Raw genomic sequence first — 23,971 nt, 5'->3', positions numbered from 1 at the left:
CTCTGGAAAAGTCTATCATCACAAAGAAACTTCAGAATAATTGCCGTTTTTAGTTACTAAAAGCCCTTCTGTTTGAACTTTGCAACATGGTTAACTGGAAGAGAAACAGGAGGTTGTTTTGCTGGATTTTTTTTTTAAAAGCAGTTTTCAGAGTTGAAACCACAGGGCAACCTTAATGCCTGCATCCACAAGACAGATCCAACAGCTTTAAAAAACAGACAACCTAACCTCTTTGTTAGAACATCTCCTGGCCCAAGACCAACTGTTCAACACCATCACTCTCGCAACTTGAATTGCAGTATTTAAAAAAGCTGCTAATAAAGTAAATTTTGCTTGTACTATTCATTCAAGTCAGTGCATCGTTTGTAAGAAGACTATTCAAAAGGAGACAGGGAGAAGGATTTAGCACTACCTCGAATGAACGCTAATTAGCATCAAACAGCACGTGCAAAACTCCATGAAGCTTCGCAGAGATTATCTCACAATGGCAAAGAATGCTAGATCACATGCCATGTACATGAAACACAAAGCCACTGAAAGATTGCACTTTAGTAACAAGTCTTAGCCATTTATTTATTGGAACACAATAAGTACCATATTATTTACTAGAATGCATTTAAAATACTGAGCATATGAATTTGGGATCAATTCTTGGGGATGTTCTGAGCAAGTGTACACAGTTTGCTTTCAGATAAATCACCATCACATTTAGATATTGACAGTTACTGATAAAGTCACTGAGTGTATCAGTTCATGCTCTGGCCTGCTCTGATTTCAAACGAGTAAGCTGACAAGAAAGAGCTGATTGATACCAAAAGTTTAGAAGTCCAAAGCTCAGGTCACATTAAGTCAGAAACACATTAGCAACCGTATCACTCAATTGACAAAATATGCCATCTACCCCTGACTCACATGCTGCTCGCTGCTCACAAATACTGCCCATCTGACCAACCACTCTGTTCTAACTCCCTGCTCACCCTCCTGTAACAAACAAGTAAATGGACCCCTCATTTCCTCTGTAAGAACAGATACTCTTTTCCCCCGTACTAGACTGAGACTACATCGATAGGATGAGTGTTCTGTTGGCTGTGTGCTGCTTCTTACATCTACTTCCAGCATGAAAATCAACATTGCACCTGTGTTGTCCAAATGGGTGTGCACTTCAAAGACAGAAAAGAAACAGAGAGAGCAGCCAGGATACATACCGTACTCCACTTCTTCATAAAACACACATACTATGCAGAGAAATGATAATCCCTTCTTAGTGGAAAATCCAAATTTCCAAAATGAATCCCCTAGCCAAAATGAATTACTGTAATAACTGCAATCCTTGCATGAGCACTAATCAGAAAGGCGCAGATGACCACCTGCTATGTGGTACCACTGGCACAGCAGCACCCTGCCCCTAATTCCTGCCATATCCAGATAGGGTTGGGTACCCCACAAAATGAGAAGGTAGCGCTGGTAAACACAGGGACAGGAGCACAGCCTGACTGACTGTTGTACAGTCTCACTACGCACTTCTGCTGAGTGCAGCATAAAAAAAAAAAAGAGGCACTACTGCAGCTCCAAACAGCAGGATGCAAAAACCTAAACCCAGGCCAAGTAATTTCTTCTGCAACTACAGAGAAACACACGGGAAACGATGCAAGAGAGAACAAAATGAATTGTACTGCCTGTGTCAGTATAAACCCATTATCTATGCAGGCTGCAAAATGAGAAACGCAGCATTTGACAATGCTACGGGAGAGGGCAATGTTCTTAACATACTTATAAGTTATTTTATTTAATTGCTAACAAAAATGCAGTTACATAATAACACAAGGTAATAACCAAAATATGAAGTCACAAGATTGGCTTACAGCAACAGAACAGGGGGGGAAAAGGCGGTTCGTGCTTTAAATTTTGCTGCATTGTCAAGGAGCCAAGAACGAGACCTGGGGGCTTCTGCTTTTACAAGGAAGGGACGTAACCACAGAAAATTCAGCGCGGGACTCTTCATCACCGCCTGCGCGCATCCATATCCCCCAAATGATGTCAATCCCCGCCGGCACGTCGCTCATCATAATTCTACACTATTTGCTCGCTAGTGGAATTCAGACGACAGGCCGACGGCTCAGCCCGTAACCCACCGGGGCCCATCTGCTCCTTGGAGAGCGACTCCCCCCCACCGCCACCCCCCACCCGCGGCAGTGCTCAGGGACACGGACGGGAGTCCCATCCCGCACAGACCTCCGAGGCACAAAGGCGGCACCCGCAGCCGGGCGCGGATGACAGCGCACACCCACGACCTGCCACCGCATCCCGCCGGCCGGGCGGGGGCTGCCCGCCCCGGGAAGGGCCTTTCCCGGCGGCGAGGCCGCTGCCAGCCCCATCCCGCCTCGCACTTTTCGGCCGGGAGGCGACGCTACCCGGCCCCTCCTTTCCCCCCGGCCCCACCACCCTCACCCAGGGCCGGGCGGCAGCAGCCCCTCGTACCTGGACAATGCCGGCCTGGGCACAGCTCATGCTCCTCCAGCGAGGGCAGCTCTCACATCCCACACGTGCCTGTCAGCCGGCAGGGAGGGAGGGCGGGCGGGGTGCCGCCGTGTCAGCCCCCGCCGAGCCGCACCATAGTCCAGCACCGGCTGATACGCCCGCAGCACCGCCGAGCTCCCTCCTCCTCCTCCTCCGCCCCGCCAGCCTCCTCCCACCTCGCCGCCTGTCGCTGGGTACCGGCCGCCTGGAGCCACCCACACGCCGCGGCGGGCGCCCGGCAGCGCCGCCCGGCCCGGCCCGCCCCTCAGCGCTCCTCCCTCCCTCTTCTCTCTCTCTCGCTGTCCCTCCCGCCCGGCACGGCGGTGTCCCAGACCGCCCAGGTACGGTGCCCACCCGCGGGTCGCCCGCCCGCTCTTCTCACCCTCTCTTCCCCCGCACAGCATTCCCAGCTCTCCTCGGGGGCGCACAGCACACAACTTGGCTCACCCCGCATCGGGCATAGAGGCGGGGGGGGAGGAAAATCAACCTGTTTTCCTCTTTACCCCTTGAACTTGGGGCTCTCGTCCTCACACCAACACCTCACCAGTGCCGGAGCCTCTGGGGTGATCATTAAAGCCTTTTCCCCACTCACCTAAAGAAGAGACTGGGGAGCACTACTGCTCCAGCAGCCGTCCTGGAGAACATGCAGTCTTCACCACGCTCATCTCCAGCCTTTCCTCCTAGATAGGGCTTTATGACTTGCACCCCTGGACAAAGAAAATCACAGTACCACAGCTGCAAAAAGTTTCAAAAGGCAGTTCAGGATGGGGGCAGGGGTGCCGTACACTCATTTCTCCCACAGGTCTTGCAAACCTGCTCACCAAAAATAGACCAGAAGTGCTGTTGGGACTGCAGGGAACAACGGCTTCCAGCAGAAACCCACTGTCCCACCAGTCAAAAGGGACAAAGAACAGTTCTTCATGTCAACCCTCAGAGGAAAGACAGAACAATCCTGCAGAGGCCTGCTTGCCCCCTCACCTCCCTTTTCTAGACACAAAGTTTTTGAAATGGTGCTTTTTTTAAACCATCCTGTTGGAGTGGATTCACCTACCCACTACTAAATATATCAAATTTTCAAGACTATTCTGGGTCCTAAGTTGTATCCTGAAGCAAAGTCATGTTGATAAAACCCACGAATGTGTCCAGTACCTTCACAACTGAAGCTAAGCTTGTTTCTAAAACCATCTTTGCAATCTTTCCTCATACAAATTTTTTTCAAATCTCAGATTTATTGTGTTTGGTATCAGTGCAAGAAATACTTATTTTAATTTTCTAATCAACACACTCCAAAATATTTTCAGATGCATTGTGACTTCTAATTTCCACGTGATTGTCTCATTTCCTTTCTTAAAGATGTGAAACAGGAGAAATTAGAACCCTGTATCAGCAGAAACATCAGAAGAAAAATCAAATTGAATTTGGGAAGGAGAATGGCTTGGTATTTTATTTATAAGAAATACATCTACAATTAGAATTACACACACAAAAGACCAGTAAGTAGGTCAGTTCATGTGCATTCAGAATGGGAAGAAAGGGGGCTCATCATCACAAAGTCACACCAGCTCTTCTCCAGGAGCAAGGCAGACCAAAAGACATTTTAGGCCATGAAGACCACATGAGCAAATTAATGTGCATTTCAGGATGTGTTTGTGTGCAAACACTCTTCTGCAGATGTTTGAGAAGTTCAGGCAATGCCTGGGCAAGCACACAGGCTTTCCTCATCCAGGAAAGCCATCCACTGATGATAGATTGCAGTGAACCATGCTAACAAATGCCTACAGGAGGCCTCCAGATGGATACTTGCCTCCTTGTTTTAAATCTGTACATCAATGTTTACACTGAAACTGCTTATCATAGGTACGTGCTTTTTCCTTTGCACTTTGAAAGTCTAAATAGAAAGGAATAAAATAAAGATGAGGGAGAGAGTCAGAGGAATGACAAAGTAAAGTGGTTTGCCCGAAGGTCACACAGTAATTTCCTGAAACAGAGATGAGATACTGGCCCAAGCCTCCTCACTCTTGATTCATTACCCCCTCTGAGATTTTACCCAACTCCTTCTACTCTGGTAGGTTACTGATGGAGTTCTACATCACGTATTCAAATCGGACTCTCTTCTCATCTTACAGGTGGACATACATGTTGATTCTACCAAAACCATTAAGTTAGCTAAAACAGGAAAACCTGATAAATGCACATGCTCTAAAAACAGTCTAAATCCAGCAGCTCAAACTTCGAGCTTGATTATGAGTTAAAGAGACAACATTATGGGTGTGCAGGGAAAAGCCAGAACCCCCTTGAGCACATTTCAAGACTATGACATATGAAGCACAAGACCTTGTCATGCTCCATGGACCTGGGGAGAGGAACCACTTTAAGGAGAACAGGGCATATGCTTTCTTCTTCACAAGCTACTATCCCTATTTTCCTTTATAATTGAAAAGAATATCCCGAATCTCCTACAGGAGAAGGAAGTTAAAAATTGTCCCTGTGGAATTTGAGTAAAATCAGAGATCAAAATTAAGATCAAGAGGCAAAATGCATACCCACTTCTGATAGATGTACATTCAAATATTGAGCAGAAGATAAATGTAACAACAGGTTTAGAAAATGAAGCAGGCTTTGAAGAGGACATTTTGCCCTGCTGTTCCTCAAAAGAATGAAATCATACACATTGGAAATGAAGTGGTTTCCATTGTAACTTTGCATTTTACTGGAAAGGAGAAGAGTTACATAATGCATAAGGAGCTTTAAAATTAGACTAAACTTTGGCAGTTCAGATTCCTATCTACATAATAAACAAATCTCTGAATTTCATATGCATACCTTTTATACACTCCCCAACCTCCCACAGGCTAAACAAAACAGCACATTTTGTTGTCCCACAGGCTTGTGGGATACCACTCCTGGTATCTTTTCAGCCATAAGCTAAGCCATATTCATGCCTCAGGGCAGGTCTGCAGGTGATATGTGGTGAAGATGATTTGGACAGCAAGTGACCAAGATGTGTGTCTGTGTTGCAGTGAATTTTGCAGAATTTTGACAGTGAGAGAATAGTCCTACAAAAGCAGGAAATGGAAGCAAGAAAAATTTGGCTTGGGGAAGGTGTGGAAAAAGTTAGATGAAGCAAATGTATCATTACCTACCACATGCTTCTGAGGTACATAGACATACACACTTAAATCAGCACAGGACGGATTCCATTGCATTTCCAAAATCTGTCATTCTGGTGGCTCATGCTTGATATATATCAGAGGAATGTCTACTTAGTATATACAAGTATATACAAGCAACTACAGTTTGTAGTTATTTTTAAATGCTTTGATCAAATAAGTGAAAAATGGGAAATTTACTTATTCTTAACAAATGTGAGGCACACCTTGATCTAGAAAAACAGACAGATATGTCGGTTGTTGTGTTACAGCCAATAAAAAACCACCCACTTATGTCCTTCTCTGCAAGACTCTTGAGCTGTTCTAAGTGATCTAAGGCTCTCCCTCTTGAATTTGTAGGGGGCCAGGTGCAAACAGACCCAAACTTTCCCCAAGAGAGTTTTCTGAAAGAAGAAATGATTGGTCTCTAAGCCATTAACTAAGCATGCTCTTTCCTTAAAGCCATATAAAATCCAAGAGTAACTTCCAGCTGCTTAATCTTTATATGGCCCTTTTATTCAGTCAAACATAGGAGCAAAGCCATTATGCTGCCACCAGCTCTGGATAGCCATTATATAAGTAAAGAATGGATGACTGATAAGTGGGAATCCACCACCTCGGCAGAACTGGTAGAAGACACTGTGCTGTGAGGGTAGTTTAACAATTCAGATGGGCATTTGGGCATATCCTAAGTTTTTATGCTGGATTCATCTCCAGCTGAGCTAGATGCCATGTAACTACATCTGTTTTCTGCAACTTAACATTCACTAAATTTTATCAATAAACACAATTTTTGCCCAATAAAAGAGATTGTCACTCAGGTGACATAGGGCAGCATTTCTAGGTGCTAGGCTCATTTATGTCTAAGTGATATTCTCAACTCAGCTTACACGACTTCTCATTTTGGATTATTCGCTCTGTTGGGACTCAGAACTCTGTTACTGACACACACAGACTGCCTTTAAAGAGACACTTGCGTGATGCTGTCTAATGTCTTTTACTGTATTTTGCCTTACACAGATGGGATTGCTCATACCTCAGCTGAATGCCACGCTTACGCATAGCAATAGGTACTTGTCTGGTGTGGGTGCTAGGACTTCAGGCTCTGACAAAGTGCTTTCTTTTAGCAGCTCTTGGGCACAAGCTGACTTTTTCTTAGACATTATATCCTTCCTTCCTGACAGCCCAGATATGAGCATTTGGGAAGGGGCCATGATGGACACTCCCCTAGAACAAATGACCAAAGATTATAATTGTTGGGGAATGACGTGGGGCAGGTCCAAGAGTGATTTCTGCCCTAGCAGGACTGCACCCCCTATCAAACTTCTTCCTCACAGGAACAGGCAGCATGCCATGCAACAGCCTAAACTCTAATCCTGTTTTATCCTGGGTCTACAGTGGAGTTTCTTTACATGTGTACTGAATTCCTGGAGCGTTTAACTAACTTGTTCAAAAGAATTCCAGCCCCTCGGCTGCAATCGTTTGCATGGCCTGATTTTTGCAGTTTCACCTAATTGTTTTACAAGTAGATATACACTGGTTTGACGTTTGCCCTTGTTAAGTTCAGTTTTCTCTACCATGATTCTCTTTCTGGAGCAAATGCTAACCAGCTTTGAAATAGAAAGGTGTTAAATATTAGCATCCCTGGCAGAAGAGATACAATGATGATGAAACATTATTCTACATGGGCAAATACACTGCATATTTTTTCCTGCATAAAGACTATGCCTATGCTATTAAAAGACCAATTATTTTTACAACTAAGCCTCCACTTAGCAAAAAAAAAAATTCCTAAAGCATGTTTGATGACACAAGGATTGATCCCATATACCAACAAATTGTTCTGTCACCAGTGAAATTATTTTTATGAGTGTTCCTGTATCTTCTTTGATATGTCCCCAGTGAACGCTGAGTTCACATTGCAGCTTTTTCTCCCACACCAGCAAAGTGGGGGTGGGAATACCCTTTGTCAGGGTCTCTTCTCCTCTACCTGGCTGTCATAAAACTTAAAAGAACTTTGTATATTTGAGACACACTCATCTGATGTGTATGAGAGGTCTCAACCAGCTTAAAGATTGCATGGGTTGCATTAAGTCAGACACTCAAAGTATTTATGCAAGCCTTATCTTCTTAGGAATCCATGCTAGAAGAGTGGGATAGTTGTTTTCATTGTCTGTGAAAAAAGTTGGCCCTGCATAATAACTGCAACAATGAAGCCAGAAGAGAAGAGGAGACCTCTGGAGAGTCACAGCACCAGAGTGATTTGGCTTAATTAAGATGTATTTAGTTTTAATCTCATCTGGAGACCTCCTCTGAAGGGCAAACTGAGAAAATATCTAGTTACAGGAATAGATTTTGAAGGTACTTCCCCAAGAGGACTAGTCCTGATAAAGGTCACTAAGTTTACCTTTCACAGAGGCAGTACTGCTATATTACTGACCGGACGACTATTCATGCATTTAGACACAGGCTTTAGCATTGTGCTAGAACACAGCCAGAGCAGTTTTTCTTTTGATGAGAGTGGGTATTCAAATGGGATGAATGAATTCCTGCTGAAAAGGGATGCTTCTGGTTTTGCTCTGCATCCAGTTCCTGATCTGGTGGTCCCACACCTTCCTGCTGAGGCTTTCCCTTGGTCCTTCATTACCCACTGTTTTCATGGGTTAATTTTCTACTAGCTGAACTGAAGTCAGACCAACACCTCCCAGGGGTACACTGCAGAGAGGTGAAAACACATGAACAAAGCAGTGCTCTCCAAGGAGGAGAAAAAAGTTGAGATTTTCCTTTTTATGGGGCAATTAAGCCTCTTGGGTGAGTTCAGACATCTCATGAGATCTCTCCCAGATTGAACTGGAAGAGGACCAAGCCCAAAAGAAGCAGGGATATTCCTCTTACCTTGTGAAAGCACACTAAGCCAAAAATCACTGTGTACTCAGTAGGGTGGTGAAGAGAGATTATTCCTGCCTGCAACCAAGCCTTGAAAATTTTTTTGAAGATGCCAAATGCTCAGTTGTTCTGGCCTCCCTCTCAAAGGTTTCCAGACAAATCATTACTTATTTACATTTTTCTCAACACTGGCCCACCACTGAGTAGCAGGCCTGTTTTAACTAGGTTGGAATGAATAGAGGAGCTCATCGTCCACACTCATTTGGCTGATAAACAATTCAATAGTAACAAGGGCTGAATTAACAGATGAAGGCAGATGGGCTTATGGAATAAAGGAGGGACTGAGAGAGAGGTTATATTGAGAGAGCAGAAGGATTGGAAAAAGATCAACCAAAAATGGGCCAGCATGTTAAGCCATATGTCTCTTCTAAACATTTTTTCTGCTCTTGTTGTTTGATTGTCACAGTGCTTCGTAACTATCTGTTGTTTTGCTCTGAGATTTTCAGGGTTTGGGGTTTTTTTGCTGACAATGCTTCACAAGAGTCCAAACAAACAACACCATGCACACTCCATTTCATGTGGGGTGAAGACCTGTGTTATTTTTACAAATATATAAAATCACAATTATATGAATACAGCTACAGTAAGCACAGATCCACAGTCACCCTGAGTCATTCTGCAATGTCAGATCCATATCCCCATGCAAATACTGTGGAGATAAGTCTAGCATGGGCTCAGTTGCCACTGTCTTCCCTCATCTGTCAATATATTCTACTAATAAAAAGGAAAAAGAAGTGGATATGCACTTAAATAGCATATCCCTTCCAATTGCAGCCAAAAGAACCTACTAGGAAATGTCATAATCACTCAGGACAGATGTCCTGAGATTGTATACAGCCTTCTGCAACATTTCTGACAGCCTTTGACTGATATCAACCATGCCAGGTTTAAACTTCAGTGGCCAGTGATAAAACATCCATTTGAATCTCCCCCCCAAAGCTGGGAAAAATTAAACTAAGTTACCTGGTGCTCAAATACCTAATTTTTCTACACCTAAAAATATATCAATTTTCTTAATAAATTGGGCCTTTAATGAATGGGAGAAAAGGACAGCAACAAGACTAAGGGTTGGACTCGATGATCCTTATGGGTCCAACTCAGCATATTCTGTGATTCTGTGAAAAGTAGTAAGATACAATAGCAAAGTTGCATTGTAATAGCTTACAACTTTCTTCCCTAGCACCTTGGTGTAGCCACATGTGGCTGTTTCCTCATCTTCTGCACTATCAATCCCTTTCCAGCTTACAGTCAGCAGGTCCCAGGGCTTTATCTCCTGAAGAAGAGGATAACAAGCCTTTATGCAAGCTGTTGGCCCTACAGCATTAACTGCTCCTCCTGGCCACAGGTGCTACCTGCTCTCCTGGATGAACCTTGCCCACCTGCTTGAGCCCTGTCTGGTCCTTCAGCTCTACTCTTGCACATTTTGCTCTGCCAGCTTTGCTTATGGATGCTGCTCTTTTCTATCAGCATTTCATTTCCAAGGTCTTCCTACCAAGGTCTCTACAGACACAGTAATTCCTTTTAGTCATCATCCTGCTGACTGGCACCTAAAATTGTGTAGACAAACTTGAAATTATGCCACCACATCACTGTACCTGCTGGATACTGAGAAACGACTACTCCCTATGTGTAATTTTCCTTAACTCTGCCTTTGAACTACAAGTGACATGACTATGACACTGCTCAGCTAGATAGACGGAGAGATAGGTTTACAAAAGATAGATATACCAGCTTGCAGGGGCTCTTTGGCATCTCCTAGGTTCACAAAGAACCTTTCCCTGCCTTTAAGTGCTCACACAATTTCTGATCTCTAGATACAACCAACACATACATAGGAATTCTTGCTGTAGAGAAGTTCTTGAAGTTTTCATGTTTTCTTTTAAGTTGCATTAATTACACTAGGAATATTCATCAGCCCCAGCAAACATTTCAGCATTTTTAAGCTTAAATGTCAGCCTGAAAAAAAACTCACAAGCAATGCTTTTATGCTCAGTGAAAAGCACGGCTAAATCCTTTGCTTTCAACAGTTTGTCTTAAAAGGATATGACCATTACACATTAGCTGTCAGCTAATGACTAGAAAACATAGCAAAGTTATATACCTACATGAAATAAACATTTATGTTATATACCTCTGGAAAAACATCAATATGAGAGACACATCAGGTCTACTCCATGTACACAAATGCAGTACAGATCCTGTCTTCTCATGAATACATGTGAAGCAACAGCAAAATTTAGGCCTCAGCAGTTCTGTGTAACTTGAGTCACACCTAGGATTTCCTTCTGTATTTATGCTGAGCCCCTTTAATCCTATCTGTTGTCTGAAGCACAGCTCTGGGAAAGTTCACATTCATGGCTCCATTTCATATGTAAGGTAAACTCTCTAAGAGCTGCTGCTCCTTGCCCAGCAGCCCCACATTCAGTCCAGCATTAGGGAATAAGCAAGGGTGCACATTTGGCTCACACAGTGCTAGCAAAGACTATTCTCTATGGGGAACTCAGCAAATGAGCTGTTAATAATGCACCAGCCTTGCAATTCAGCTGTATTGTCTCTGCAAAGCTTAACAGGAGTAAAAAGCAATAAAAACTGTTTTGACACTGTTGGCAGATGTGACTGACTACACACTGTTCTATTGAATAAGTAAGAGTTGCAAATGTTACATCCTAGAGCTGAACCATACAGAGTTTGAAATATAAGAAGCAGGGACAGAATTATGGACGAGTCATACACATCAGCAGCTGAAGTCCTCTGTGAGCCATGTGTACAGGACAAGCACTTAGGATTGATTTCTGAGCTCTGTAAATCAGTATAAGTGGTGTACCAATGTCTCTACAAACTACCAAGACACCTGTGAGGAGTCACCAGACATTATAAAACACTGGCCCTTTCATGCTGTGCATTGAAAAGTAGCTGTTTCCAGGTTCTCCTGTCCCTGGATTTTCTCTTTGTTTTGTTGCATAAAGGGAAGGAATGGTTTATATAGCAGTCCTATCTTCCCCATCACAATTCATTTTTGTGCAAGGAGGAAATTGTGTTGCAGTGATTCTTTCTGTAAGACTAATGATATAGAGTGCTTGCATTTTCCTGCCAACATAAGTATTCACAGAATAGACAAGAGTAAGGCAGAAGCAGGGGCTGAATTTATGGTAAAAATGACATCTGGTGGGAAAAGGAGGCTTGATCCAGAACTGACAGAGGACAATTGACACATGAGCAGGAAGAATGTTGTAAGAGACACTGAACATCCACAGCATGCATATATTCATTAAAATGTTCTTCTGCCTTTGATATATTCCGATTTTAAAAGCATGTTAACCTGCAGTTGAAATAAGCATTATTCTTGTAGGGCTAAAATCAGATACATCACGCTGCTTTATATCCAGAACAATTTTTTACTGAGACCAGAATCTGTCCCTAATTATTATGAAAAAAAGTATCAGTATCAAAGTTCAGCACTACATTGTTTGAGATATACACAGATGAATGACTCTTAATTCCTACACGAGCATGTATTTTAGTCCTCTTGCACTTCCCAGCCAAGAAGTAAACTATTGCTGGTTTCAGTTTTAATATTGGAGATAACATAACTGTAACAGTTCCTAAATGCTTTTTTTAAAAGTCTACCAAAAAAATTAATTTCCTTGTGATTAATATCTCCCAGGCTTTGTACTTCAGAGCAGGTCTAAGGAAGTAGCTGAAAGGAGGATGTCTGACTTCACTATAATCCAATGATTTTCAATAGAGCTCTTACACATCTGACCACACATGGATTATTGTTGTACATATAATCAAAGTATATAAAGAAGAGAGCACATAAAATTCTCCATCACTGTTAGTCAGAGCTCTCTGGATAACATCTCTGTAGACCAGAGTTCCTTGTGGACTTTAAGGAGTCACTAACCTTTGTGCCATATAAAAACTCTCTGGAGTGTCAGGTGGCACACAAGTTCTTGGTCGTGGTTTAATATGGCAAGAATTTATCATACAACAATTATTTAGCTGCACTCTGTTGGCCTAGAGCACTGTTTTTCCAGAAAAATTTCCCTCAGTATATATACTCTCACATTCTGTGCTGCTATTGCAACTTTCCACTCCATGAAACGTGGGGTAGTTAGTAGAATGCAACTTGTCCTGATGAATTGTATCTCACTGGTAATTTGGGGGTTTTAGTTTGGGGTTGTTTTTTTTTTCTTTCCCAAACTGATCGAGTCTTAAGTCTGAGAGACCTACAGAAAGCTGCAACATTTCTCTTTGAAAATGACTCCTACCAAAAATAACACACTACTAAAAATAAAATTAATAATGCAACATCCCTTTTAGTGCTAAACCTAGCTGAGATACCCTGCCTGATGTTCAGGCATTTCTGGGTAATAGTGCAAGAGCCTTAGGACAGGAGTCTTTTTTTTCATACAGCTACTTTAAATAGCTTGGTAATATTTTTAGTTTTACTGTACTCATACTGTTTAAAATTGTATTATTTTAAAATAGCTTCTGCAATGCGAAGTACCATGCTGTGGAGTTAAACTTCCCACTCAATATTTGTATAAATCTGGTGCTTTATACAAGATAAACTGTGCATCCTTCTTTCTGATTTATCATTTGATCAGAGTGTGTCATCATAATTTTCAGCTTTTATCCAAAATATGACTTATGACACCAAATATAGGTTAAAGTGAGCAAGCTAAATACAATCAAGAGTACATAAAGGGAAAGAAGAATTCTTGCAAAATCCCATAATGATTTTGGCAAGTACACACCAGCAGTAATAAAATTCTCTTTCTACAACATTATTTTTGGTCCCCTAGGAAAAGTGATCATTTCCCCCATTGCTGGAATACACTAGAAGATGCTGCAAGCAGATGACAAGTGATGTCTAGTGACCATGCAGCAACTCCAGAAACTTGGAGTCAGGTCCTGGCTCTGTCAAACTTCCCATATAGCCTTGGGTAAACACTTCAGCCTACCTGCTGTGTCTGTTCCTTAGGTGTAAAAAGGAAAACATTGCTTTAACCAGGGAAATGTCAGTAAGCAATAAACCAGAAAGGATTGTGAGAATGTCAGGTCAGATGCATGTTATGAACAGCAAGGATCATGGAAGTGTTTGGATGGACAGGACAGACTGAGGTGCACAACAGCACAGGAAATTAACTTTTTCACAGGTATTAAGGTAAACAGCATAATTAGTTTTGTGTGGCAACTTTGGTTTTCAAGGTCTGAGAATAACAAGTATTTGCAAACTGAAGCCAAACTTAGGTCTAATCCTTCGCTATTAAATCAGTGTTGACATAATACACAAACAGATTATTATATACTGAAGGTTTTTAGTTTCCAGTATTCTTAATGTAAAAGTTCATAAAATACCACGGGAAGATTGCGTCTCATAATATTTCAAAGTATCTTGAAGAGGAAAACAAGTGACAGGTACAAGCTGCAGAATTGCACTGGAAAAATAGGAATTACTGAATTTTTCAGTTCTCCAGTGACAGACCCCTTGTCCATTAACAGGGTAATTCTGATTTCACTAGCTTAAGCCCTCTTGATTTGAGTTATCTCAGATATGCCCAGCTGTGTTAGATGACAAGAAAAGGGAGTACACAGAAATTCTTCAGGGAAAAGTGAACGATCAAGACTAAGCTATCCAATCCCTGTTTTTTCTTGTAGTATTTGAGCTCCTTCAAATGATCGGGATCTCATCATGGCTGGGCTTCGTGAACGAAGATTTGGGGAGGGCTCTACCCACGTTTGTCACAAGCGTGTTGGTGGCTAAAAAGGCCAATATGAGATAGGTACATCTGGTTGCAAAAGGCACAGCAGAAAGACTCCGTAGGTATTATATTCTGCAAGACACAATTCTTTCTGCGTTGTCTTTTCTCCTAAAGAGTGATCCTGTGTGCTTTCTCAAAGGCATCAGCAGCGTTATAGATGGTGTGTCTCCAGGCCTCCCAATTTGAGGCCAGAGTAGACCAGTTATGTTGATCAATATGGCCAAGGCTGAGATGTTGTTTCAGGGAGTCCTTGTATCTTTTCTTCGGGGCTCCTCTCTTGCGGTAGCCGGTGGCAAGTTCAACATAAAGCAAGACCTTAGAGAGGCGGTGGTCCTTCATCCTTGAGACGTGTCCTGCCCAATGCAGCTGTGTTCTCAGTAACATGGCCTCAATACTTGTGACTGCTGCCTGTTCTAGAACAGACGTATTAGTCACATAATCTGACCAGTGGATGTTTAAGATCGGGACCTACAAGTCCCAAAAAAGTCAAATCTGCATACAAGCAGGAGAGTCACTGATGTAGAGATCTTCATTCTGGAAGTTTCCAGAGTGCTTTTATATTAAACAGGGGGGACAACTAGTGCAACTTCATTCATTAAGCTAGGCAAGTGAAATAATAGGGGAATTTTGCTGTCTTCTGTTGGATGTGATATTACCAGATAGGAGTTTCAACTGCTTATAATAAAGCAGCTTATCAGTGGCAGTGCATTTATTCCCTTTGCACTTTGGGGTTTTTCAGGTTTGTTTGTTTGTTTTTAAGTCATGATGTTGATATCAACTTCTGCTCAGTGGTTATTTGTGATTATCCTCAGTATGGAAAATACAGCCAGAGAGGAACAGACCAAAGACCAGCTAGTCAGGTGTCTGCTTTCTGACTATTATCAGGAGTGGATAAGCAAAAAGAACCAAGCAACAGGGTAAATACCACATGCAGTGCAGATCATTGCCTTCATGACCCAGTGATGCAATTTCATAGCTTGTTTATGCTTGTATAAAAATACTGGTCTGTACATAGGTGCACTTATTCCCCTTCAAGCAAGTATATGCATCCCTCCTGCATGTACGTGGGTTTTGCCATATTTCCCTTCTTTCTTTAAACATTCTTCTAATGTTTCACAGTAAACATACAAAAGAAATCCAAGGACCTGCCCAAGGATGCTTTACCCATACCTCTAAAAGTGTTCAGAAGAAAGCATTTTTAAACAGAATATGTAAAAAAAAAAGCGTCATATTCTTGCCTCTCTTTATACTACTGAATTCCTATCTCAGACAAAATCCTAAATAATTCTTAAAAGGAAAAGCTTTGCAGCAAAGATTGGATAGACTCAAACTTCCAGGAATCATTTGGAATACATCAACAGACAGCTAAAATACTTGGAAGTGCTATTTACTGCACAGGAATTATTTTATGTACATGTTCTTCCTAAACAGAACCATTCTGTGTAATCCATTGTTGCCATTACTACTCAATCTGCTATGTCTCATAATACTTTCCTAATCAGGAAGTGTCCTATTTTATGATTAATCCACAGGAGATATTTGGAAGTGTTTTCTCTTAAGCACATTTTTTCTAATCCTTTCTTAAAAATGTTTTTGAAGTATATAATGAAATAAAGATATGAAAGTGCCCAAACTTCCAAGACTAGCTTTTCCAAGACTAACTTTTTCATGGGTAAACACTAGTCTTACTTTGGTGTAGGGTGTACATTTTGATTATTTTAACACTTGTTTCACAGTTCAATCCGTTATGAAGAGATGGGGTAATAAAGTAGGGAAACTGGAAGTATTTAAACAATTTGAAAACTTTCTTTGACCCTAAGGAGAATATCTAAGTTTGGGATAAGCTTATTGTTCAGTGGTTCAATTACTACTTTACAAAAGCTTTTTTCGAGTCTAGGCAAATAGCCAGGCTAGAAATACTACATCTAAACACATGCTGTTAAAGCAAAATATAAAATATTGACATTTATTGATTATTAATATTTTCCTCATTATCGATCCTTTTGTATTATTTCCTTCATTATCTCATATCATGGCTACAGCTCAAATTCCAGTCTCTTTCAGTAGGCTTGAATTCTGTCTTGATATTTCATTAGACAAATGAAATATTTCATTAGACATGCCGACAAATTCCAGATTACAGTAGAGTATGCTACTGCCCTTTCCTATTTTCTTATACAGACAATTCTTGCAGTTCAGCTGTTCTAGAAAACTCAAACTGAGCCAAGCTAGCAGTTACTCTCTTTGTAAAAAGCAAGATATGGCTTGAGATGTGGCTATTGTGCAAAGTCAGTGACAGTAGGATAACTCCGGAAATAGAAGATGTCTTATAACAAGAATGGGATGTTATTCTTCAAAGTTCAGAGCAACCTTTTTGTTAAAAAAAATTACTCTGTTTTGGCAATCTTTGTTATTACTTACTCAAGAACCAATCAGTTTGTGTGAGCAAAAAAATGTTATTTAGAAAAGAATACAGTGTTCATAGACCTTCTCCAGTCTTTGTAAGTCATAGCTACAGAGCAGCAACAGCCACAGCTCAGGCTGTATGAGAATGTGCTCAAGGGACCCTGTTTACTGCCTGGAAAGCCAGGGTACTTTTGTAGAAGCTTTAGGTAGGGTCAAGAAGCAATCTGTAAAAAGATAGAAGTACACTGTGAAATATCTAGTGGATGTTATGTCATTGAGTCTTCTGACTCAACAGTGATACACAATGCTGTGTGCACCAGAGTTTCCTCTAGTATCTTAGTGCTTTAAATATGTTTGTTGTGAAATACCGAATGAGTGTCACTGTGACTCAATTTGAGAAAAATAACAGCTTTAATGCAGTCCTGCATCTACTCTATTTCCCTCTACAGATCCATTCCCTGTAAACAGCACACGCAGTCTGATTGCCCCAAGTGTACATTTCATAGCAGTAGGGTAGGAAAAATTACCACATGAAAAAGAGAGATTAGCAAAATTTTGGAATGCCAAAAGAATTTAGAAACTCAAGTGGAAAATGGGGATGGTCTATTAGCATTGAAAGGAAACATCCTTTCAAATGCTGCATACAGGTTTTATGGAAAGGCAAAAGCAGAAGCTGAGATCTTGGTCAAAAACAGTCCTGGAACTCAATACAGAAAATGCATGTTAGTCCATACTGTGATGTAACCACATTTTAAATGGCCTTGAGTTCTGCAACTTTCAAACAAACTGTATTCAGCTGCACATATGTGATAGAAAGCAGAGGCCATATAACTGCAGGCCACAGCAAATCCCCGGTGCTCTACACTTTGCTTTTATTTCCTGCCCATGTGGTACTTAGAGGCATGTCCAGATATACAACAGCCACCTACATGATCAGTCTGATGTCTGGTGGGACTAAAATGGAATATCCCTATGCTTCAAAATCCAGTAGAGTATTTCAAGAGCGCAGGTAAGGTGAAAGTGTATGTCAGAACACTGGGGCTCCATCACCATTGACAATAAGCTTCCTGTTAAGGCAGTATAAGTTATGTATCTGTCCCAATTTTCTTTATATTTACATATTTGTCACAAATAAGCATAAATATGCCAGAAGTAAAACCTTGAATCTAAGAACTTTGAAATCCCAGATTCCTGTAAGCAATGAGCAATTCAGTGGGCTCTCCTGAAAATACTTAAAATTACTGGTTTTCTTAAAGTGCCAACTTGGCAAGAATCCCTTCTCTTTACAATATCTCAAGGTGAACACCCTCATATGGGAAAGCCCTACAATCCCTTTCCAAATCCCCTTTGCATTTTTACCATCTCTGGTCCACTTCTGCAGCAGCATTTTTTTTCATTGCTCACTTCAAAACATCTTCTCTACAGAGATGTGCTCCACAATTCCATCTTTATAAAGAGTGAATAACGAAAGAGCTTCAAAATTCCCCTCCTCAAAGTGTTAGAGTACTTGAACTATGTTATATCCACATGTGTCCCAGATTCAGGAAAAAAGGAAGAGTAAGAAGATTACTACAAGGAAAAACAAAGAGAAAAATCATGTCCATACACAATTTTCTTGAATCTATCCCTCAATTAGGAGCTCTCCCTCTCAGAGGGATATGAGCAAAAATCTGTGTTACAATTTGCCACCTCCCAGGGAACATGGGTAAGTAGGTTTCGAAATGAACTAACAAATGAGGAAATAACCTACCAACACAATTGTAGAATTTAATAGTTCTATCTCTTGGTCATTAGATTGACATTTCAAGATGAGAGTTGAGGGTAAGGAGGGAGACGTTCTTGGGAATACCTGCTATTATCACCCTGTGAACTAGTCAGTTGGGGGTTAGATTGGACTTTAAGAAGACAGTCAATCAAACAGGGAACCTGTGTTTTCAGGTTTTTTCAATTACATAAGGAATCTGACAGAATGGCATTAGAATAATATGCAGGCAGGTGACTTGAGCTCTGCCCACCACAGAAGTCTGAGTACGGGAAGCATTGTCTCCCAATCATCCTGTTCTGCTATTCTTCAAACCAAGTAAAATTTTATCACAATCCTGTCTGACATGTGCTGATGCAGGAGTAAGATTTTCTAACCACTTAGATCTTCCTGACATTCTCTTCACATGTCTTTAGCCCTTTTCCTGTCACAAAATTCAGACCCCAGGTCCTGAAACCTCTAGGTCCGGAACTTTCCTATTGTTACTTTGATACCTGTTACCCTAAAGTAAATGTCCCCAAATGTAATGTTAGTATTTTAATATGTCAGTTGCTATATAGGGCAAAGTGAGCAGTTTTTTATACAAAGCTACGAGTTTATACCAGTTCTTTTCAACTGGATAAGCTGGACCAAAAACTGAGAACAGCGTGCTACCCAGCCCACAGAGCCTTAAGATAATGGATAGCTGTGAAGTGTGGGCAAACAACGATGGTGTGAAGTTTGGTTAGCATCTCCAGCAGTTTAAGTATCCTTCCTGCAAGTGACTGTGCTGGGGCACATGCAATAGCCCAGGTCACGTACGAAGTTGGCAGAGAGGTTGGAACAAGAACTTAGAAATTCTGTTTCTCTAATTCCTCTGAGAGAGATTTAATTTTTCCCAGATATCATTTTAAGTCCAAATGCTGAAAAGTGTTGAAAATATTGCCCATTCTTTTCAAAACACAAAAGTCAGACATAAGTATGTTCCTTTCTTCTCTTCCTTCGGCATGTTCTTTTCATGTCTCAAAATTTGGAGATTTGTTGTTTAATTCTAGCTCTAGCAATGTAGTATTGCAAGCGGCCATAAAATTGTTCAAATCATACCAAATCTTTTACCAGTTTAGTGGGGCAAATCCTTCCTGGACATCAGCAGTATTGCTGATGTGATTAAGGTGATTGAGATTTAGCCTAGTATATATTCACTGAACTCCAGGAGCTGGGATGGGAAACTACAATAGAAATTGATAACGTATTGGAAAAAAGCTCTTTTAGGTTTGCATTTGTTTTTCAGGTTATAATTAATAGGGAAGCCCCTTTAGAAATTTTTAAGATGTCCTAATGACTGTCCATGGGAATTATTTTTAATTACAATTCTTTAACTCTCCTACTGAAGGATGTGTACCAGACTCCCATCAGTATTTTTTAGCTGTCTGCCTAGATTATCCAAGGCATGACAAGATATTTTTGCCCCTCTGCTGCTTCATTTGATGGAAATGCAATTTCTTCCACAAGCCACAGTACTGACATGTAACAATAATGGCTCATAAGACTACTTTGTAATACATTTGTCATAACCTATACTGTAAGCACTCAGCTCATTTATACAGACAGTCAATTTAAAAAATGTTCAGTAGCTTCTGTGATTATTAGCTAGGAAAAAACCTCCCAAGATCTATTTTTAAGCTATTTTCCATGAGTCTCCCTCACTGTCATCCCCAAAGACTTAATCCCATCTTCTCCAGACTTTATCTTAAGTCTTCAGAAAAAAAAAAACCAAAAAAAAAAAAAAAAAAAAAAAAAAAAACAAAAAAAAAACAAAAAAACAAAAAAACCAAAAAAAAAAACAAAAACAAAAACAAAAAAAAAAAAAAAAACAAAAAAAAAAAAAAACAAACAAAAAAAACCAAACCACCAGAATTTGCTTTTATCTTTTCCTTCCCCCTTTAAAAGAAGACTAGGGCCTTAGAGAGTTTGGGGACACTGATAGAGAGAGCCCCCCATGTCAAGTACTTCACATGCAAACTAGATAACCAAGGATATCAGCAGCAGTTTTGAAAAACCACAGTATGTAGAGTATTTTTGTGGAACAGGGAGCACAGATTTGGATTCCCATGCTCAGTTTTGCCCTTCCTAGAATCCAGCAGGGTGCTCGGCAGAGGAGTAGGGCTGCCCAGACCTGTCCTTGCTCCATCCCAGTTCCAGGCCAGAGAAGCAGAAGCTCTGCCAAGGCACTGCAAAGAGCCTTTGGGAATCATAGAGACCTTGCATCCATTTGGTATGTCCAGATGGTTTAGACCACAGATCTCAGTTTGTCTGTAGAGGACTCAGCCTATGGATTGTCCTATAGTGTAACGTAGTTTAAGCATAGACTTCATTCAGACAGGAGTCCAACATCTGGGGCACAATGTTGTTAAGGATACTCAGTCGCAACACTCTCTGATATAAATGCAGTAGGTAAGTATTGCCCAAACATCAGAATGAGTCCATTCCAGATATGGGCAATAGTTTCTAGTAGGTTTATGCTACTTTCTTCAAACACTCTTTCACCCTCCGCAAAAAACACCTAACCTATATCAGTGTGCACTGAAAGTATTATAACAATGCTACTTGAGTATCTCCCTATCCTTCTGGAGATCCTGAAATATGTTTCAAAGGCTAAAAACATTTTCAGTTAAAAATAATTCATGTCAGCATAATGCACGTGATGCACAAGAAGGTAATGCACTATTCCAGGGTACAGCACAACTGTAGACATAAGGTAGCTAAGTTATATGTAGCAGCTACTATAGATACAGAGTTGAAAGAAAAGTCCTATTTGTGAGCCAGACCCTCTCTTCTCAGTGTCTTACAGAAAGGAATAATGAGAAGCCAAATATTTCCACAGTCATAACCTTTCATTTCTGATCTATTTATTCCATCATCAGAAGTGTCTTGATAATGTGACAAACTTTACTCCATTTACGGAATACCATCTCAAAATGAACTGCTGGAAACAAAAGCCTGGGGTGTAAAGGGACGTGGGTTACTTCAACCAGTGATACCTGGAAGCACAGAGAGCTTCTATCACCACATTGGAAACGCAGAAAGCCTGAAAGACTCGGGCCTTTGTCAGCTTCGGAACCTTTTCATGAAATGCCCCAGCTCACCCCCAGCAGTGACACAGACACCAGGCTTCTGCACAAGCCCTCCTCTGCACTGAGGAGCGTGGCAACCAAACTATCCTTTCCACTGTGGAAAGGCTCCCTCTGAATCATCATAAAAACAAAACACATGCAGCCTTCTTGAAAATGAGGATGGGTTTAGGGGCTCCCCATCATTGCATTAAGTGAAGAATTGATAGAGACCTGAACAAGCAACAGCTTTCGAAGCTCTGCACTAGTTTATGCCTGAATAAATCTGGAGGCAGCTTTAACACTACAAGGTTTATTGTTCCCTACAGCAGTTCAAGTGAATTCTGCCCACTCTGCCTACAAAAGGTGTACCAACACAAAAGAGCCACAAGTAATCTATTTTGACAAGAGCTGCTGTAACAAGTCAGAAGTTCTTATCACACCTTTGAGCCACACCACTAGCTCCAGGATACATTGTGTTCAGAGTAGTAAGATGCAGCCTGAACCTCAGCAGTCCTAGCTGCCTTTCAGAAATAAAGTATGCTTACTGTCCCTCTTTGGAAAGATAATTATTTTAGAAATTCTGTCTCTGGATACCTCCTCATGGTCAACTACATGAGTAAGATGTGCAATCACTAAAAGAGATACTGCACCTTTCTTGAATATGTCTATACTTACAGTGGGCAGGTATTCTGTTGAACTGGCACTGAAAAGCAATGTGTGGTGCTCTAATCTTTCAGACTATTCCTGTAGAAACCCTGCTCCAGCTTCTTGATAGATGTGGCATATATTGACTTTGGTGGCATTGGTATTTCATGTTTCTAAATAGCACTAGCTAGCTGAATAGCAATATCTTGTCATTGCACCGTAATTTACAAAACATTTGTGTGTTATTTTGGTTTTTTGGTTTGAGATTTTTTTTTTACCATCCTGTCAAATCATCGTACATTAATCCAGGACACTGCTTTTCAACTATCACTAGTGATTTTGAATGCTCTCTGTGAGGCACTCTGAAGGACCCCTTACAGTGGAAATAAAATACAGAAGTCTAAAAGAGACTCTTCTGGAAACAAACCATCTGAATCACCCACTGTCTTAATCACTTACTGATGATACATCATGTAACTTGGTTCTTTAGACAACTTTCATTCTTATCATTCAGCTCTACTTCTACGTATTGCTAATATCTTTGCAATGCCACTTCATTGTCTCTAACACATCTTGCAGATATCTCTGCAAGCATACTGCTGGCACTAAAAAAAAAAAAAATCATTCCACTTATTTAGCTTCATGGAAAGGTGGGATTAGACAATTCCTTCCTTAACATCACATACATAGCTTGCGTGGAAAAGTGTAGTGTATATAAGTAGATCAGATTCTCACCTCCATTAGCCAACCATTACCCTACATTACCTGTGGCAGATTTGTAGCAGCTAAGCACCAGCCCAGTGAATTTTAACAAAACATTTAATTAACCTGGGACAGATTCATACACCTAGATTTCACCACTGATTAAAATTGTGTAGCAGCAGTTAAGTATTGTGTTTAATGAGCATACAAATGCAGGGTAAAGAAGCACATTAGTTTGACTACTTTTTTGTCACTCATTAAAACAATTTTGTTTTCTTTTAGAGCACAAGGTTTTGTTTCTGGTAATGTCTAAATATATGCAGTCCCAAAAGCATGGCTTCCTGGAAGTGCAGTACAACTGTACAAGCCAGTGACCTTTCTGTGGCTTTCACAGCAATGACAGTAGCTGTGAGCTTCCAAGTGGTTTTTTTTTTTTTTGATTCCTTAGTAACTCAAGAACTCTAATTCAGCTCTTAGGTACAAGAGGTTGATTAATAAAAAGAGAGGGTTTTCACAGACACTTATGCAATTGGTTTCTGGAACTTTTATGCCAGAAGTTGTTTCATGCGAAAGGAAAAGTAACTTAGTCTGACATTTGCTGTCATGACGGGGACCTAAGTAATGGGATAGGTTGGTTCATATCTCAGTTGTGCAAGAAATCTTGTCCTTTCTGAGCATGTAGAGCGATTTAACCACCAGGCCAAGGACAATAGAAAAAGTCCCTTTTTTATGTGGGAACAGACAGCTACTTTTTCCACAACATGAACAGAGTATAACTGAATTTACACTGCTCTTTACAAAAAAAAAAAAAATCTTCAGGTTTATTTCTCCATCCTCCCAGGTGCATTTGCCTTTATTAAGAACAATTTCCTTTGTTCTAAACATCACAATAATAATGCAAATTTACAGAAGAATGCTTCTTGAGAACAGCTAAGGAGAGGAATGACTAGACTGACCAGCCACGTCAGGAAAAGACAGAGAGCT

The 23,971-nt window shown here is 40.9% G+C and overlaps 1 protein-coding gene across 1 annotated transcript in view; it reads right to left on the bottom strand.

Moving 5' to 3' along the window:
* Nucleotides 1–2,672, bottom strand: part of HECW1 (HECT, C2 and WW domain containing E3 ubiquitin protein ligase 1) — a 258,402-nt gene extending 255,730 nt beyond the window's left edge. The window contains 1 exon segment of the mRNA XM_032700164.1: nucleotides 2,479–2,672. Coding sequence (XP_032556055.1) covers nucleotides 2,479–2,508 — 30 coding nt within the window. The 5' untranslated portion in view covers nucleotides 2,509–2,672.
* Nucleotides 2,673–23,971: the final 21,299 nt, after the last annotated feature.

Source organism: Chiroxiphia lanceolata, chromosome 1 (genome assembly GCF_009829145.1).
Source record: "Chiroxiphia lanceolata isolate bChiLan1 chromosome 1, bChiLan1.pri, whole genome shotgun sequence".
Taxonomy (NCBI): domain Eukaryota; kingdom Metazoa; phylum Chordata; class Aves; order Passeriformes; family Pipridae; genus Chiroxiphia; species Chiroxiphia lanceolata.
Note: the sequence above shows the minus strand (reverse complement) of the source record. Positions and strands in the feature narration are given on the sequence as shown.